General features: G+C 38.6%; 1 protein-coding gene across 4 annotated transcripts in view; it reads left to right on the forward strand.

The window, feature by feature from the left end:
* Nucleotides 1-9,810: 9,810 nt before the first annotated feature.
* LOC116709589 (arf-GAP with SH3 domain, ANK repeat and PH domain-containing protein 2-like) overlaps nt 9,811-17,720 on the forward strand; it is a 40,957-nt gene continuing 33,047 nt past the window's right edge. For all 4 annotated transcript variants that reach the window (XM_032548225.1, XM_032548226.1, XM_032548227.1 and 1 more), the window contains exon 1: nt 9,811-10,315. In XM_032548225.1, coding sequence (XP_032404116.1) covers nt 10,190-10,315 — 126 coding nt within the window. In that variant the 5' untranslated portion in view covers nt 9,811-10,189. The remainder of the gene's footprint in view (nt 10,316-17,720) is intronic.

Raw genomic sequence — 17,720 nt, forward strand, 5'->3', positions numbered from 1 at the left:
GTTTATTAGCAGAAAAAGCTGGAAAAATTGATTTTTTTAAGTGCAGGAAATACCTCTCACTGCGCATTAAGTACAAACTGCTTTTTCTTGGTATTCCTAAAAATACGTAAATTAATAGAAACACTGTGATAAATTTTATTCTTAGTAAATTGTTGTGTAATTTCCTCAGCCTTCCTCTGCGCCGTCAAATAGCTCCATCTAGTGGAAGGAGGTAGGTTACGGCAGGTGTTATTTAGACAACATGTTTCTCTTAATTTCTGCCTTTATTTCAATAATTTTATTCTACGTTTAGGGAAACAGGCTCATTCACATATATTTCTAATAATTCAGTTAAGCTTCCTTTGAAATACTGGTAGCTGTACCTCACTCCAGTGGCCAACAGAGGGCAGCACATACCTACCGTTCCTCCATAGATAAAGATTTGAAAGTTTTGCGCATTTAAAGTTGAAAACAAATATGTTTTTATTTAAATAAATAAAAATGTTCAGGGTAGAAGCAGATATTTCCATCTGCACTCCCAGTACAAGAAAAACTTACAAAACATGGAATATTTAAATTTAAAACCAATCCCAAAATATACAAAAGATATAAAATATATATAAAATTAAAAATTTATGACTTCTATGTAATGTTAACATACATTCAACATATATTTGTAAGCCCTGTGACAGATTCTCAGTTAGATTTACAGTGCTTATATAAAGAATGGAGATTTTTAAAAGTATTGCTTTTACAAATCATTAATTATGTATGTATTTTCTTTAAATAAAAAATGCATTTTTGACCTAAATAAATAATAGAAAATACCTTTAATGTCAAAATATTTCTTTGTTATTTGTCAGCAACCAATCAAAGTAACAAAAACTTTTTTTTTTTAATTTTGCAGATTCTTTTTATCATCCACTACAAAACAAGTTCTACAAAAAAACCCTACAAAATATTTTGATGCAATTTTTTTTCTTTTTACACAGATGACCTTTAAAATCAATATAAAAGGTACATTTGGTCTTTCAGGGCTCCCGTAGCGCTGTTATGAACCCAGCTGGTTGTTTCTGTGCAAACATTTAAGGCTTGAGTTGTAGCTTATTTAAAATTTTAGAGAACTTAAAAACATCCAAGAATGACTCAGCAGTTTTATTCTGCCTGTGAAAATAGGAGAGATTGAATGATTTACCAAGTTGTTAAAGAAAAACCTTCTAAAATAATTTAGTAATAAAAAATAACCATTTTGTTTAATATATTATTTTTCATGTGAAGGATCTGTTGAAGCTATTCCTGAATCACGGCGCCTCAATACATGCACTTATTGTCCCGTAACTCATTCATAATTAATAATCACTCATGTTTACACATGTAGAAAAAGAGAGGAAGAGAGAGAATGAGAGGTAGAGGTATAGTGAAGGTAGAGGTATAGTGGAGGTAGAGGTATAGTGGAGGTAGAGGTATAGTGGAGGTAGAGGTATAGTGAAGGTAGAGGTATAGTGAAGGTAGAGGTATAGTGAAGGTAGAGGTATAGTGAAGGTAGAGGTATAGTGGAGGTAGAGGTATAGTGAAGGTAGAGGTATAGTGGTACCCCGGGTCTCTCTCTGGGTCAGGCGGAGCTTCATGTCACTCTGTTCGCCCCAGTCATTGTTCCTCCTCAGAGGTTGCCAGTTAATCCCACCTTGACAAAGAGACGCAGTTCGTTACCCTCGGACCATCGTGGCATGCCGGGTCGTTTCTCACAGAACACACAACTTCATGGGGTCCAACGGTCTATTTAAAGTAATGTGACAGCATGAGGAGCGTTAATTAATTTATAATGAGGACAGGTTAGACAAGCTGCCATTATATTTGCATTCAGGACTCAAAATGTTCCCCCCAAACTAAGCTGCATCTGAAAGCAGCTGCATAAGCTCCTTATTTAGCTAATAGTTTCTGTTTTGCTCTCAGTTTTGCTCCTTTGGGGACGAACTTCCTCTCTGTTTATGGACAGGAAAGGAAGCATCTTTGTGCTCTGAGGTCAGACTGGACTGACCTTCCTGAAATAGGACCAGTCCTCAGAGAGAGATGGACATGCTCTGTTTATTTACCACCAGGACTGTCTGTGTGAAGCTAATGCTCTCATTCACTCTGGCTAGCAGAGAGCAAAGCCACCTGTGGGACGGTCCTGCTAGCCGCAACAATACATACATTTAAACAACACATTCATTCGGTTATAATTGTCACAGTCTCAAACTAAATATTTAATTAACAAGCTAGATATTTAGTTAGCAAGTTAAATACTTAACTAGTTTGGAACTAAATGTTTAGTTTGTAAGCTAAGTATTTAATATTTAGTTTGCTAGCTAAAGGTATAGTTGATGATAAGCCATATAATAAACTAAATAATTAGCTTTGCTAGCTAAACATTTAGCTTGCTAACTAAATAGCTAGTTATCAAGCAAGATATTTTACTTCAAACTATATACTTAGCTAAGAAACTAAATAGCCAGTTTTTAGCTGAATATTTAGTTTGTATACTAAGTATGTAGCTACCAAGCTCAATATTTTTACTTCAAGCTAAATAGTTAGCTAACTAGTAACTAAATATATAGTTAGTAAACAAAATTATTTAATAGTTAGGCTTGGAGCTAAATATTTACTTTGTAAAATAAAAATTTGGTTTGTAAACTAAAAATTTAGTTTGAAGCTGGAACATTTATACATGAATGAACAACATGGTGAGAATATGACTAAAAAGTGAAGGTTTATTCTTTTCTCTGTTAATATAAGCTAAAAACAACAAAAATAAAGCTGATAAGTTTGACTGTGTACCTTATTATTGCTAAGCAGGTATTGCCGTATAAAGTTAAGTATTGTTTTAAGTTTTGCCATATAAGTTCATTCTTTTATATTTAGATTCTAGTTTATTGTTAAGGTCTGTGTTTGTTGTATAATTTTCTCTTTTGCTACTCGAAGGATCTGTTTTGCTAAGGATCCTTTGAGTTCACCCTGTTCTGGTTATGATATTTGTTACAATATTAAAGTAACTTAAGGAACAATAAGAAGCTAAAATCAGAGGTTGATGTTTGTGGTTCTGATTATTCTTATGAAACAAACCAATTTTGTAATATTCCACAGAATGGATGAATCAGGGCATCTAAACCAGGAAGTCCAGCCTGTATCCATCTGACATCAGCAGAACAAACACAAGCTTCCTCTGCTCTTTGTTTCATTTTCTGCCCCTGGTGGGGCAATTGTTTCCTTGCTTACTTACCAGCTGAATCCCTGGAAAATGTGTTATTTTTCTTTTCTATCCCCTTTTTACATCACTTTTCTTTCTCATACAACAAAAATTTGAAATATTACAAATGCTGTAAAAACGTCATATAACAGAAGAAGTTTTAAAAAATCCAGAGTGGAGGAAAAATCTGCAGCTGAAAATGTATTTTTCTCGTTTTTCAACCTGGATGTTCAGTTTCAGAGAAGAGAAAGTTGAGCAGGTTCGTACACAGTGGAGCCGTGATGGAGGCGCAGCGGCAGTGGCGCCCGGTCGGGTTTGAGGTCGGGTTTAAGGTCGGCTTTAAGGTCGGGTTTAAGGTCGGCTGACCGGTTCGTCAAACTGACGTTTGGCTCAGAGCTAATCTGGAACAAACTTCCAGAAAACTGCCAAACAGCTGAAACACTGACTTCCTTTAAATCAACCCACATGTTTAAAGTTGTTTATGATTAATACTAACTGGAACGTTGACCAATAATATATTCGACATGTGTTGATGATGCAACGTTTCTACTGGTTTCTTTGCTGTCGACTGTTTATCGTTTTTATGATTTTTTTATTTTTATGTTTTTATTTTGAACTTTGAACTGCCTTGTTGCTCAAATGTGCTGCACAAACAAACTTGATTGGTCTATTTACTGATAGACCAATCAATCTATCAGTAAAATTTAACTGTGAAGTTAAATTTTAAAATTTTATCACAAACTTTTAGTTATAGACTTTAACTAGGCCATTCTAACTTGTGAATTTAGGTTCTTTTGAGGCTCCCAACAGACTTTCTTTAAGGATTTTTCTGAATTGAGCTTCATTACCCCGTCCATGACCACAGCATGATGCTGCCAACACCCCAGTTCACCATGAGGGTGACGTGTTCAGGCAAAATAAAGCCGAATCAATACGCAATAAAACAAAGAAAATAATGGAGGCAAGAGAAAATGAGTAACACCGGGGAGTGAGAGGGATCTGAACAGAGGTGTATTTACATTGGGGAGAGTGATTACTGGAAGCACAATTAATAAAATATTGGTCTTTGAAATGATTTTGATTGGCCAAAATTTCAGTCAGCAAACATTTTTTGTTTTCTGAAGCCTGTTTTTCTTTATCTTTGAGGATTTTTATATTTCATGAAAATTTTGTTTATTATCAAGCTGGTAAAACTTAAAAAAGGATCAATAATCTGGGCGTTTTACATTTTATAAATTTTGTGGCCTGCAAGTTAAACTAATTAGCAGAAAGATGATTAATTGGTGAGGATTTAAGGTCAATCAGAGAGATAAATCATTTGCTAATCAGATTAAATGAAAATGTAATAACTGTTACAGATGGAAGCGGTCTAAGATTGTATTCTGTGTTTGTCTGGGCTGGAAATGTTTCTGCAGGGGCTGAGTTTAATGCCCTGAACTCGATACCCCTCCATTAGCGTTCCCAGAGGGATCCAGAGACCCTGAACGTGCAGCTCTCTGCTGTCGGCTCTCTTCTTTACGTTGGGATTCTGGATCGTTATTCCGGCCCAGTTCATCCTCAGCTCGGCCGTTAGAAACAGGTCCAGCCTGGGGATTTGCACCATGACAGCAGCGGCTCACCTTGGGAGCCAAACAGGCTGCTTTGGATTCATGGAGATGCAGAGCTGCTGATTCATCCTCCACCATAAACGGGCTGATCATAATAATAAGATTTTATTTGTTTGGATGCAAAATTCACCCAAATAATTTTGAACAAACCCAGAAAGACTTAAAGAAAACAAAAAGCAGATTAAACACAGTCCAGTTTTTCACTTTATGTCTCATTGCAACTGCAAATCTTCATAATTTAATATATTTTAAATAAGAAAAAACTGTCAGGAGCTTCAGAAGACTTGAGGTTGGGTGGAGGTTCATAACTGCTGTTTACATTTAGAAAACCACCTAACATTTTCCTTCCTCTTCACAACCCTGCTCGATTTTGTGTTGGTAATTTCATAAAATTCCGATTAAATACACAGAAGATGTTGAACAGTTTAAGGTTGTGAACACTTTCGTTGAAATATGTGTAAAAAAACAAAAATGAAAGAAAGAAAATGAAGAAAGGATTCTTATGATGATGGGGTCGGTTGAAGTATCTATATGAAGGTACAGCGCAGGGCATTCTGGGTAAATACAATCAAAACAAACATGCTAGGCTAGCGGGAGAACTGGCTCGTATTTTTTAGCCAAAGACAAAAGAGAAATCCTCCAACTGCTAAAATTTGACTTCAATCCATTTCTGTTTACGTTTAGTGAATAAAGAAGTAAACTGAGTGTGTTTTTCAGGGGGTTTTATGTCGTTTCCTTCAGTGGTTCTTGGTGTAGCGCCCCCACAGGCCAGGAGGGGAACAGGTTGCTTAAAGGGTTTGGATCATTTGACTCAATGGAACAAATGTTGCAACTTTTGGCCTAAAATTGAACCGAGTTTATTGAACCATTAGGTTGTAGACAGTAAATAAACACTAAGTTAAGGAACCTTAATCTAAATGTACAAACGAAAAAACAACATAAATGATCTTATTAAAAGAATTTAAAAGAATATAAAAGAATTACTTCTCTCCCTCAGAACAGAGAGGAGTTTATTCTCTGGTGGAGATATGAATGTTATATTTAGCATGTTGGGTGAAAGCAGCCATGAAGGAGAGTCAGGCTGGGGCAACGTGACGAGCAGCCTGTCAGGATTTAATGAGGAACAGAGGATAAATGCAGAACCAATCCTGTGATGGCTCATAATTACTCTGAAAGTCACTCATTCCCAGCGATGGTGGGGAAGCAGCAGCTTTTCACCAGAAATAAAACATGTGATGCTTTTATTACACATCAATTTTTTATTGGATGTCATTCCTCTATGTCACACAAAGTTTTCTACATATTTGTAATAGAAATGCAGCTAATAATGTTTATTATTATGCATAATTCTCAGTAGCTGCATTTCCATTAACCATAAGTTTGCACAACTTGAAATTGCAAAAATAAATTCACTTAATGGAAACACACCAATTTTTTAAAAACAATCTTGTTTTTTGGGTTATGTGTTTTGGGCTATGATAAGGTGTTTTTTATTTACTGTTTGAAATTAGTTTATTTCTCAAAACTGCATTTGAAACAGATTTTTTTTTATCATGAGTCACATGACCAACAAGTGGATGTTACCACTGACGCAAAGTACAAAGAAGACGACGACAGGAAGTAGTTGAAGGATGTTTTCACGTGAACAAAGCTTCTCACGTCTGATTTTAATTGTGTTTCATTTTTAAATAGAAACATGGCAATTGTGAAATTGTGTGTTTTTTTGACATTATGACAAAGTTTTTCAAACATTTTTAATGAAAACGCAGCTAGAGTGGAGGTGGGTTTGGTGGAAAGGTGTGACTGGGTGTCATCTACATAAGGCTGATCATTACTGCTAAATTTATGAAATATCTGATCAAGAAAAAGAAGTTAAGGTATATACTCTAGATGACTGCAGAGAGATTTGAAGATTTAATGGAAAAAATAGAACAAAGGAGAACAAAAAACACCAGAAACAAACAAAAATGCAAGGAGCATGACTGGGGGAACAGAATCTGACAGGATTTAACAAGAGGAACCAGTGAGGAGGCTTTTTCCCAATTATTGGTTTATTGGTGATTAAATCCAATAAATCAGCTCTGTCTCTAAACAATAAATCAGGCTAATTGTCTATCAAGTTTCAGGTGTGAGGGGAGAAACAGAAACAAGACTGATCTAATGAAATAAGAAACATAGAAATAATAACCAAACTCCAAAGCAACTCAAACAACCCAGACAGATAAATACATAGAAGAGAGCCCAGATCAGAGCTTTGGGGAAAACCACGGCAGACTTTAAGGGTTTCAGTTTAAATAAAGTAAATTGATTTAATTAGGAGTTCTGCCCATGCCTCATTAAAACATCTTCCTAAACATTCGTCCCATTTCTTTAGTTGAATATTCTCAGCTACTGCCAGCTTCCTGTCTGCAACCAGCTATTGTTTAAACATGTCTTACAGCCTTTAATATACAAGATGAGTTTCCAGCATCACATCGTCTAATTAAGACCCAGTTGGGCTAAAAATACGTCTTTCGACAAACTGCAAATTATTTCATTATGACAAAGAAATCATTTGTTCTGAATTACTCAAGATGTTATGAGCGGAAAGCTAAAGTTTTCCCACCTGTTGCACAACTATGATGTCATCCTGTGCATTTAGGGAAAAAGTGACTCCCACTCAGACATCTGTGCTGCTAGTTGCTTTGACATGTTCCTGCAGACTCCGAAATGGCAATCCAGAGAAACCGTGTTGGACGTTTGAGGCTCACACCCTGCAGCCCTGCACAATCGTATCTGTTTGCAGCTTTTGTTCTGTGTTGTTTAGCAAATTAGCTCTGATTTTGCAGGAAACAGACAAATTCCCAAGCGGAGCAGTGATTAACGTGGAGGTTTTTGGTTTCACTAAATCATCTGGAGATGTTAAAAAACACGGCAGCCGTGACCAAAGCGCCTCCAAACAACTGCATGCCTGTGCTGCTGCATGAGGCCGCATGCAGCCTGCATGCAAACAAAGTGTACATTGAGCTGCTGAATGAGGCTTCTGTTCTGTTCAGTCAGGCAGCTGACAGCTTGTGCTTTTTTTCAAGCAGCTTGCAACAAAAGTTGAGGTATAAAATACTAATAAATGAATGTTGTGCTTTTTGCATATCTTGTAATTTAGTTTGCAGTGATTTTCACCTCCTGCAGCAGAATTTGTTAAGTTTGTTGCTGCTCTGTCTGGGTGGCATATGTCCACACACAGCCTGTTTGTTAATTTTCATGAGTTAGTTGAAGTCGCCTACAAGCCTGTCCGGGTCAGCCTGGGTCTTTGGCTCCTCATTTAGCAGCTTGCCAGGAGACGCTGCAGAGCTGAAAGAATGTGTGAACGCTGCCCAGTTCCTGATCTGAGGGTTTAGCTTCGCCTGCTGCTGCTGCTGCTGATGAGGATCCACTGTTTGGTTCCTGTTGCTGTGCAGATCAGACACTAATAAGCCTCAAAACATCAGGTTTTAAATTCCAGGGATCTTAAAACATCTTTAAAAATGTGAAAGTTTTCTTTTTTGGAAAATGTTTTACTTCTAAATATATTTATTCACAGTTAAATCAATGATTCAGCCACAATAGACAAATTACTAAAGTGTTTCTGTAATGAAACTTACTTTGGTAATTCCCTTGTAGTTATAAAATACAAACAATATGAATTGAGCCCTGAATCATCTTAAATCTGCCTGATTCTCCCATTTCCACCTTAACAAAGAAGAGGCCATAGACTGCGCAGTCTCTGTGCTGCCTTTAAGGGCTGTTGGAAATTTCAAAATCAGTGAAAATACTTTGTAAATTTGTTTTTGTTTTAATGAACAGAGATTTTTTCATATGCAACCCCATTAGAGTAATGCTGTTTCTATAGCATCAAGGTAATAAGAAAAGAACAGCCTATTTAAATGATCATAACTTGTGCAACTGCTACATCAAGGGTGTTCAAAGTGGGGCTCAGGGGCCATTTGTGGTCCCTGATTGGATTTTTTCATAGCCCCCAACCACAATTCAAGAATAAATTAGGGCAAAGCTTTGACTTTTAATTCAAAGTGGTGGACTGCTTCAAGCTGTTTTATTAGAACCTGGCTGAGTACAACTAGTGTTTTGAAATGAGTTACAACAACATTCACTTTCCTTTTGGGGTCAATAAAGTATTTTTGAATTGAATTGAAGACTGACCTAGATCTTGTTTTTAATGTTGCATATGAAAAACCAGTTTTCCTTCCTTCAGAAAACCTGTGAACTAGATTAAACTGCATTTCTGTCAGGAAACCAACCAGTTCATGTATATAAATCCAAATATCAGTTCAAATACGTCTCAGTGAGCCAAAATCTGAGTCTGATGAGGCTCGTTTTACTCAGACATTGTAAGAATAACTTTTACGCAGGTGTTGAATATACTTCTTGTAAGCCCACATTTCAGTATAAAATGTATTTTTATTAGTTTGATGTAATATTCTAATAGTAACTGTTATATTTTTATTCAATGTTAGCAGTAAATTATGATGAACACAAATAAGGTCTTGAAAACACTAGTCTGAGTGGAATTACTCTATATGATGCATTTCACTGAGTTATTATAATAGTTTTTTCTTAAATAATACTTTAATTTATTGAACATTACTATACTCTTGAGTCTGAGTAGATTTATAACGTGTCCATCCAGTTGTTTAGAAAATCCATTATATTGCATGGTGAGGCTGAATTGCAGCACTACAATTTATACAAATGTTAGTTATTTTCTTTTTCTGTTTACGTTGTTATTGTAAAAAACTGTATTATACTTTAATTCATTACAATTAAGTTTTACAAAGTACAAAAATCGTTCAATTTTGGTTAGATTTAGTGTTTCGAGTTAAGTATGATAATTTCCGAACAGTATTGCAAAGCATCATTTTTCCTGAATTCCGATTGGCTCTCCGTTTCCAGCCGCTGCTTCCCATTGGCCGGCGCGGCTTCATTGAGGGCCCTCCTCTACCTTTGTCACTTTGCGCTCCCGTTGAATCGCCAAGCTCGTTGTTCCTCGGAGCCCGGCGGAGGACAGAAGAAGTTAGCTCAGCCTGTCGGATATCTGCCCCCGTTTTGGTCGCTTTTCTTTCCCCTCCGAGCTCCGAGGATGAGCCGGTGAACTGGATGGGGAAAGAGTAGCCTGCTGGTCGGCTGACCTATCACCCTGCGGCGCGGCGCGGCGCGGCGCGGCGCGGAGCTCCGGTGTCGGGAACAAACAGCGGGGAAGGGACGTAAATAAGCCCGGAGATGGTTCACTTTCCGCGGGGACCTTCGGTGACTTTACTGCTGCTGACGGCGCTTTAAAATCAGATTTTTTTAAAAACTGAACTGACAGGAAGGAGGTTAGATTAAATCGCTTTGTGGATTAACAATGCCGGACCAAATCACAGTTTCAGAGTTTGTCGCGGAGACAAATGAAGATTATAAATCTCCTACAGCCTCTATTTTCACCACCAGGATGTCCCACTGCAGGAACACAGTGGCTGCTCTGGAGGAGGTGGGTGATCATGCTGCGGGTTTTATTTTTACAGCTAAAACAAAATACAGGATTTCAGTATTTTCTTTACTCGACTACCGCCTAAAAATCAGTGACTTAATTAGTAAAGATAGTCCACCTGAGCAGGTAACTGTAATCCAAAGCAGGCAAGATGCTCATAGTAACTTTGGAGGAGCAGCAGAGATCCACAGCTAAGGTGTAAGAATCTGTTTTAGTTGTCCATAAAGTAAATAAGTTTGCATTTCTCCAAGCTGCCATGTGGTAGAAGTTTCTCTAAAATGCTGAATGTTTAGGCTACATGCTTCAGTCAGCAGAAGGTCAAAACGTGCAGAAAACACATGAATGATGAAAACTACAAACTGAACAGAAACATGCTGCAATCACAGAAAAAACGCTGAAAATAGCAAAAGCAGGAAATGTAAAACACTGCAAAGTCCTCCAGACCACTAGGGGGAGTCTGGAATTGGCAATATTCCCTACCTATGTAAATATGCTGCTGTTTTTTTATTGTAAAAATAATTAATTATAACTCACCTTTTCTTTCTTTCTCCAATTCTTTGTAAAATCAGGACTTCTGGTCTGGTCCTATACGGTTTGGTTCTCGACTCCCCCTAGTGGTCTGGAGGACTTTTGTTTAGTTTGCAGCACATCTGGTCCATTTTTGTTCTGTTGCGTCCATCTCTGGTAGTTGCATTTGTTTTATTGGTTGCTCCATTTTTTGGTTTTCTGTTGCGTTTTGTCTTTGTGTGTTTTGAAGTTAGAATCCTTTATGTGTTTGCAGCGTATTTCCTGCACCTGTTAAAGCCAACGCTGTTTGTAGGAAATCGCCCTGAATAATCCTCACAGTGAAACATGGTAGTGGCAGCATAATGCTGTGGGGATCCTTACAGATAGTGCTGGAATAAACCAGTTAGAGGCTGCAGAAAACTTTACACTGGGCTGCAGGATAACCAACGTAAACATGCAGCCAGAAATAAAAAGGATAGTTTAGATCAGAGGTCTTCAACATGGGGGTTGCAAACCATAGAAGGGTCGTGGATGTACGCTGGAGGGGTCATGAGATTTCTGATTGTACTTATTTTTAATTTAAAGTTATACTTTAACATGAATCCAACATGTAATAAGTTGATAAAGTAAAAAACCAAAATCTATTTTACACAAAAATTCACATTCAGCGAGCAAAAGATGTGTTAAAATTCTGCATTCACTTTAGTACGTCAGCTTGTTTTGGAAAATAAAAAACATTAAATAAAGAATATGTGTATTATTTATGTTTAATGTTGTCCCTTGCTGCTCTGTCATAAACCTCCTTTGAGGTTTTTGGTTGTTTGGAGCCAAAATGGGACAAAGTTGCTCATCTGAGGCGCATTAAATTGGTTTATTATTCATGCAGAGACGGAGGCTCATCCTCAGCTCCACTGCAGAGCCACTTTCTTTAGCTTCTGGTCACAGAGGAGCGTTTTGTGTTGAAACTGGCGGTTCATCAGGAGGAAGGACACTTCCGCTTCGGCCCCCTCCCTGCAGTTTCCCTACTTTGTTACGGTGCGGCAGAGCCTCGCCCTGCTGCTCGGTAAAAATAGATTTTCCCACATGAGCGTCTCCCTGTGTTACTGTGTCCCTGCTGCGCTGATTAGGGAGGATGTTGGAGCAGGAATGATGCAGGAAAAGATGCAGTTTTTTAAATTTTAACCTGATCCGCCGCACCTTTCAGAGGTTGTGGTTTTATTTTGACGCTTTTGTTCGGTGATCCAGGCAGATTTACACCTGCTCACCGCGGCAGGTGTCTGTGTAAAACCGGCAGGAGGAATGTGTGTTTTTCCACTTAACAGTGCGGACATGACGCCCTGTGAGTAGCAGGCCAGCAGTAATTGGCGGCTGCGCGGCTGAATTGTTGGGTGTTGAATCTAATTCAGCAGCTTGTTTTGGCGCTGCTGACCTCAGGCAGCACAAGGCTCCATTGTTGGCGCTGCAAACTTTGTTCTCTTTGACTAATTAACCAGCGCGGCCGGCGGGAACACTTCCGCTTATTGTTAACGTCGTCAATACTCCGTTAATCCCAAACAAAGTGCATAAAGTTGAGGTTTTTACTCGCAGATTCAGAGTTTCATGTATTCTGCTGTGGCAGCGTGAGGCATTCAGGAACCGTCTGTTTAAATCGGACAACAAAGACTCCACATACGGCCGGACAATAAATCAATAACAGTATCTATTGGATAATATAATACATCTGATAGAATATTAAATAATTTCACTGAACTCTGATCCATAACCGCACAGCATTCTGGGAGATGTAGGCAGAGGAAAGGCTTTAGCCACTCAGCCTCATGGCTAGCTAACTAGGTGGGCATTTATCAAATCGTTTATCATTTATTGTGATTTTTTTTTTTTTTATCATGATGAGAGTTTTGATTTGTTGTCACAATAAATTTCAGTTTTCGTGGTAAATAAAAAACAAAACTGTCAGTATGGTCAGAAATGTTACTTTTGCTCTTTTTCTCCACTGTTGGTTCGAAGGAAGCGTCAATAAATATCAGTAAATTTGAAAATTAGATTAAATGTAGCGACAGTTTAGTGACACAAATCACACTTTATGTGACTGGTGTCCTTAAGAAGGGCTATAATAATGGGTTTATTTGTCAGGAGTAATATTTGTGTTTTGTGTCAGGACTGAGTAGTTATTGCTAATAATAGTAATAATAACGATTATAGTTTCTGTATCATTTCGCAGCATGAGTTGCATTTTAAACCGTTGAGATGTCTGTATTTGCGAAGGAAGCCGTTTGCGATCGCCGGTGGTCTCAGTTTAAAAATGTTTGCAGTTTGTCTGCGGGAACCTTTAATCAGATGCAGCGAGGTGAGATTATTCAGCTGCTAATCTGTCCTTCCAGATGGTTAGTTTGGGACAAACCTGCTACTTAATCCTGGTACCAAAGAGAACGGAGCCAGAACCAGAGAGGAGCGCTGCTTCTGGCTCAAGTCCCAATAAAACGGGATTAATATTGATTTATCCGCCAATAGGAAGAATGTGACAAAACGATAAGAAGTATGTTTGGAGGAGTCGAAGTGAGGCTGTGAAACCTGGGCTTGTACTTTAAAAAAAAAAAAATTAAAATGTGTCCTGGCCTTTAAAAAAACTTTGTTGCTCATTGTCTGAGTCTCAACAGATTTACTTTCACAAGTGGAGCGTTACGACTGCGGACAGCAATAAATAAGGCTTTTATTAACTTATATATATAATTTGTTGCTAAGGTTTCTTGTTTGTTTTTCTCTTTCTGCAGGTGTAGAAGCAGACTTTTACTTTTACTGTGTTCACTTGTATTCTCTCTATTTTCCCTCCTCTACTTGTATTTTATTTTCCTTTTTAACCTTTTTCTCCACCTTTCTTGCCTTTTAGTTTTTCATTTCCATGTCCACTACATTCGAAATAAACCAGGGCAATTTCTAATAGAGGTGTGGAATATTGCATATTTTGGTATAAATCCAAAACCGAACAAATAAAGCCTCAATCAATGATGCTGATACTTTTTATTTTTCATTTAGGTGTTTTTGTAGTTTTTCCTTTGAATTATTGGTTTGGTTCTCATTTCCAAAGTTCATTAATATTAAACACTAAAATCCTAAAATGATTGTAATCTTCTCTCCTAGTGTTGGTTTTCCATGTAAATGGGTTTTCCAGACAGCCTTTGAATGCATCGCCCCCAGGCCTTAATGGCTGTGCAGCCAATCTGCTCTAAACTTAAATGCATCACTTAATTAGGCTGCTAGTTTTAAAGCGGCTGCTATCGCTCAGACACTGTGTGTGCCAGAACCACAGCCATAAAAACCAGTTTATCCAGTAAGAGGATATGGAGCTTTGTGTCAGGACGCCCCCGCCCCTTTGTGCTGACTTTCTTCTGCTCACGCTCAGAAATAAGAGCTTCTGGATCCCGTTTCTGCCTTCAGACCTTTTCAAAGCTGGAGCTTGTGGTGATAAACCTGTTACAACCTGTAAGGTCACCAGACACACTTTATGATTTCTTCTCAGAAACCCAGAATTAGTCTTCATATTTGGAAAAATAACATGTTTACGTCTTTATTTCAGTCTCTAATCAGTGCAATTCAAAGATTTTGTGCTGTACTTTCAAAATAACGTCTAATTTTTAGATGACTCGACTAATTTTCCCTCCAACTAATGGAGAAAGGTTTGCACGGTTCACCTCCTGCATGACAAAAATAGGAAAACCAATCAATGATCAACCGGGTAAAATCCCATTGGCTTGTTTGGTTGAGTTCAGAACCAGTTTGGGGCGGCCCAAAAACCACCGATTAATGTGAAATGCAGACTTTAAAAAATAAACATGTCATCGGCGTAAAGATGGAGTGATGCATCATCAACGCGCTGAAAAAACAACACTGGAGCATTTTTTCTAAAAAAAAGATTTTTTAATAGTGAAGTTTTGCATTTATTGAAAATTAAAAAATTAAATGGAGCACACAGATCCATCTCCTGCATGACAAATATAAATAAATATCAGTTTAATACTGTTATCTTTAGAAATTAAAAGGCTAATTATCATAGGATGTAAACTAAATCAGGAGAAATCATGATGGAAACGTTTGAGAGTTGATTTCTGGACGGGACGTTAAAGCCTGAGCTGAAGGTGAACATGAAGCCGAATTGGTGTGTGTGTGTGTGTGTGTGTGTGTGTGTGTGTGTGTGTGTGTGTGTGTGTGTGTGTGAAGCGGGAGGCGGTGGACGTCTCCGACCGGCGACTCTTCTGCTGCACCAGGTTATTCCTGGTTGCTGCAGCTTCAGTCTGCCTCCTCCTCCATCCTCTGGTCTCAGACCAGCAGAGGTTTTATCACCATGCTCCAACTTATCTTCTGTTGAAAGAAATCTGATTTAATTTCCATCCAACCAGTGACTGCCACTGAACCGGTTTTTCTGGCAGGATGTTTGCTCTCCTCTGATGATATTTGTCATATTTGAAGTGCAGCGATTTACAATCCGATGTGTTGAGGGCCTGAAGAGGCCTCCCAGGTGTCGTTTTGGTTCAGTCCGGTTCCTCTGAAGGCTGTGGCCGGGTCAGGAAGAGCAGCTGCTCGGTGTGGAGCAAAGGCCCCGAGGGAAGTTTTAACAAGCATTCAGACAGCAGGATTATCGGTGCAGAGAGGATCCTCCTCCAACAGCCTCACAGAGGGATCAATGACCACATGGCCTGAAAGGCAGTTTGGCTCAAACTACCGACTGGGCGGCTTAATGCCTCTGATAATTGAAGTCGGATTAATGACAGGATCTTCTCTCCTCCTTGAATATTTGCCGTCCTGTCACTGTGGTGTGGATGTTTACTGTAGGAGAAGTTTCTGTTTACATCAATATTGTGTATTAATTCAACAGGAGTTTCTTTAAAGGACTGCTAATGGTAAACGAATGGATTCAGATCCTAAAAAGTTTGTATCCCAATACGGAGCTTTGAGGAACACCTTTTAGGAATTTAGGAACCTGTTTAGGATTGTTTACATTCCTACCAGAAAATTAGTTGCTTTAATCCATTTCCAGTCCATTTGCCTTTAAAGTCCAGTTCGGTTGGTGATCTGTGAATGCTAATCGAACTCTGGTCCGATTTAAAACCTCGGTTTGGTTGAAGTGAACTCTGGTTCAGTTTGAATGCATATGTGAATGCCGAGCCGCTCCAAAAGCAGGAAGTGGACTACAGCGCAAGGCATTCTGGGTAAATACAACCAAAACAAACACGTTAGCCTAGCGTTAGCAGGAGAAATGTCTCCTGGTCTTTAGCCAAAGACTAAACAGAAATCCTCCAACCGTTAAAACCTGACGCCTCCATCTTGTTTCCATCTGGTGAAGAAGGAAGTTGCTCTCACTGTCTTCAGAGGTTTTTGTGTCGTTTCCTTCAATGGTTCTTGGTGCAGCGCCCCCACAGGCCAGGAGGGGAACAGGTTGGTTTGACTCGGAGCAGAGAGAGAGAGAACCACAGCAGCTGGAGGTGGAGCAGATGATGAAGTTCTGGTTCCAGGAGAACCGGGTCGACTGGACCATCAGGAGAAAAAATGGCTCACAGGGGAACTTTCCTTCAGTTTGATCAAATCTTTTTCTGGACTGGACTGATTTCCCTTTGTGGTCAGTCTTCAGAGGTTTTTGTGTCGTTTCCTTCAGTGGGGTCATCACACCTGCCTTTCTATTACCAGCCATTCCTGTGGATCTGTCGGGGTTAAAGGTCATGGTAGCATCTTAATCCATTTGCACCATCAGGACGTTTTTATATTGTTGATGCCAGTTGATAACCTTACGCTGATTCTGTTGTACGTTGGAGTGTTGTCGTCTACGACAGTTCAGCCGAGAGGAAAAACCTCTCCATACCCCTCAGAGGTCAAAGGTTGAACAGGAGTCATTGGGGGAAGATGAACACCTAAAGCTCATCCATCACTGTCCCTCCGGTCCAGATGATCAGAGACGACTCGTGTTGAGGGCTTTTGTTGCCCTGCGGGTCGGCCCTCTTCGTTAATGAACTCCTGCTCTGATTTGTAGTCTGCGGCGCTCCGTTTGGGTTTTCAGCTGTGCTGTCCAGCTGTCACTCTGACTCAGAGGAGACACTCAGCCCACATGTCAGAAACTGCTGAGAGGATCTCAGGGGATTCAGATCTGCTGGCTTCTGACTCCAAAAGGTCAGGTTCATCATACTTCAATTTAGAGGTGCAACAATGAGACACATGAGAAGGTTTTAGTCATAAAGGACTAAAAACAATCTGAGAATCTGATGTCTAACATTACATTCAAAGCTCACAGTTCAGTCTAAAGAAAAAAATCTAAATTAGCACTTTTATATGATGCTGTATTAGTGCCATTACAGACAAAAATTTTTTTTTATAAATTGTAAATTTCCACCAAAAAACTAAAACATTTTGGAGAGAAAATCTTGGAAATTTCCGAGCTTGAAATTGTTTTGAAACAAAAAATCAGGATTTAAAAAAAACAGTAATATTTCTGAGCTTGAAAAGTCAAAAAGTCGCTAGAAAAAAATCAGAAATTTTGAGACAAATGCCACAATTTTTCAAAGGTAAAAATTTGACACAGATTAATAATAATCTTAAACATTTAAGAAAAATATAGCCTGTTTCAAATTTACACATACTATGTTTTACATAAAAAAGGATAAAAAAAATCATCCAAAGCTCAGTTTGACATCAACCCTCTTTAGTGTGGACATTGTTACTGCAGGAAGACACTTTTTATGTTTCAGTGCTTCGCTCGTCACTCTGGGAGGAAAATGTGAATGAAAGGGTCAAATTTAACAGAGATGAAAATAAAACGCAGCACTGCTTCCATTAATGAGCTGCATGCATGGTGACGCTATCAGATTCCTTCAGCCAGAACAAACACAACGCAGCGTTTTGCTTCAGTATTGGA

The sequence above is a fragment of the Xiphophorus hellerii genome, chromosome 19 (assembly GCF_003331165.1).
Source record: "Xiphophorus hellerii strain 12219 chromosome 19, Xiphophorus_hellerii-4.1, whole genome shotgun sequence".
Lineage (NCBI taxonomy): Eukaryota > Metazoa > Chordata > Actinopteri > Cyprinodontiformes > Poeciliidae > Xiphophorus > Xiphophorus hellerii.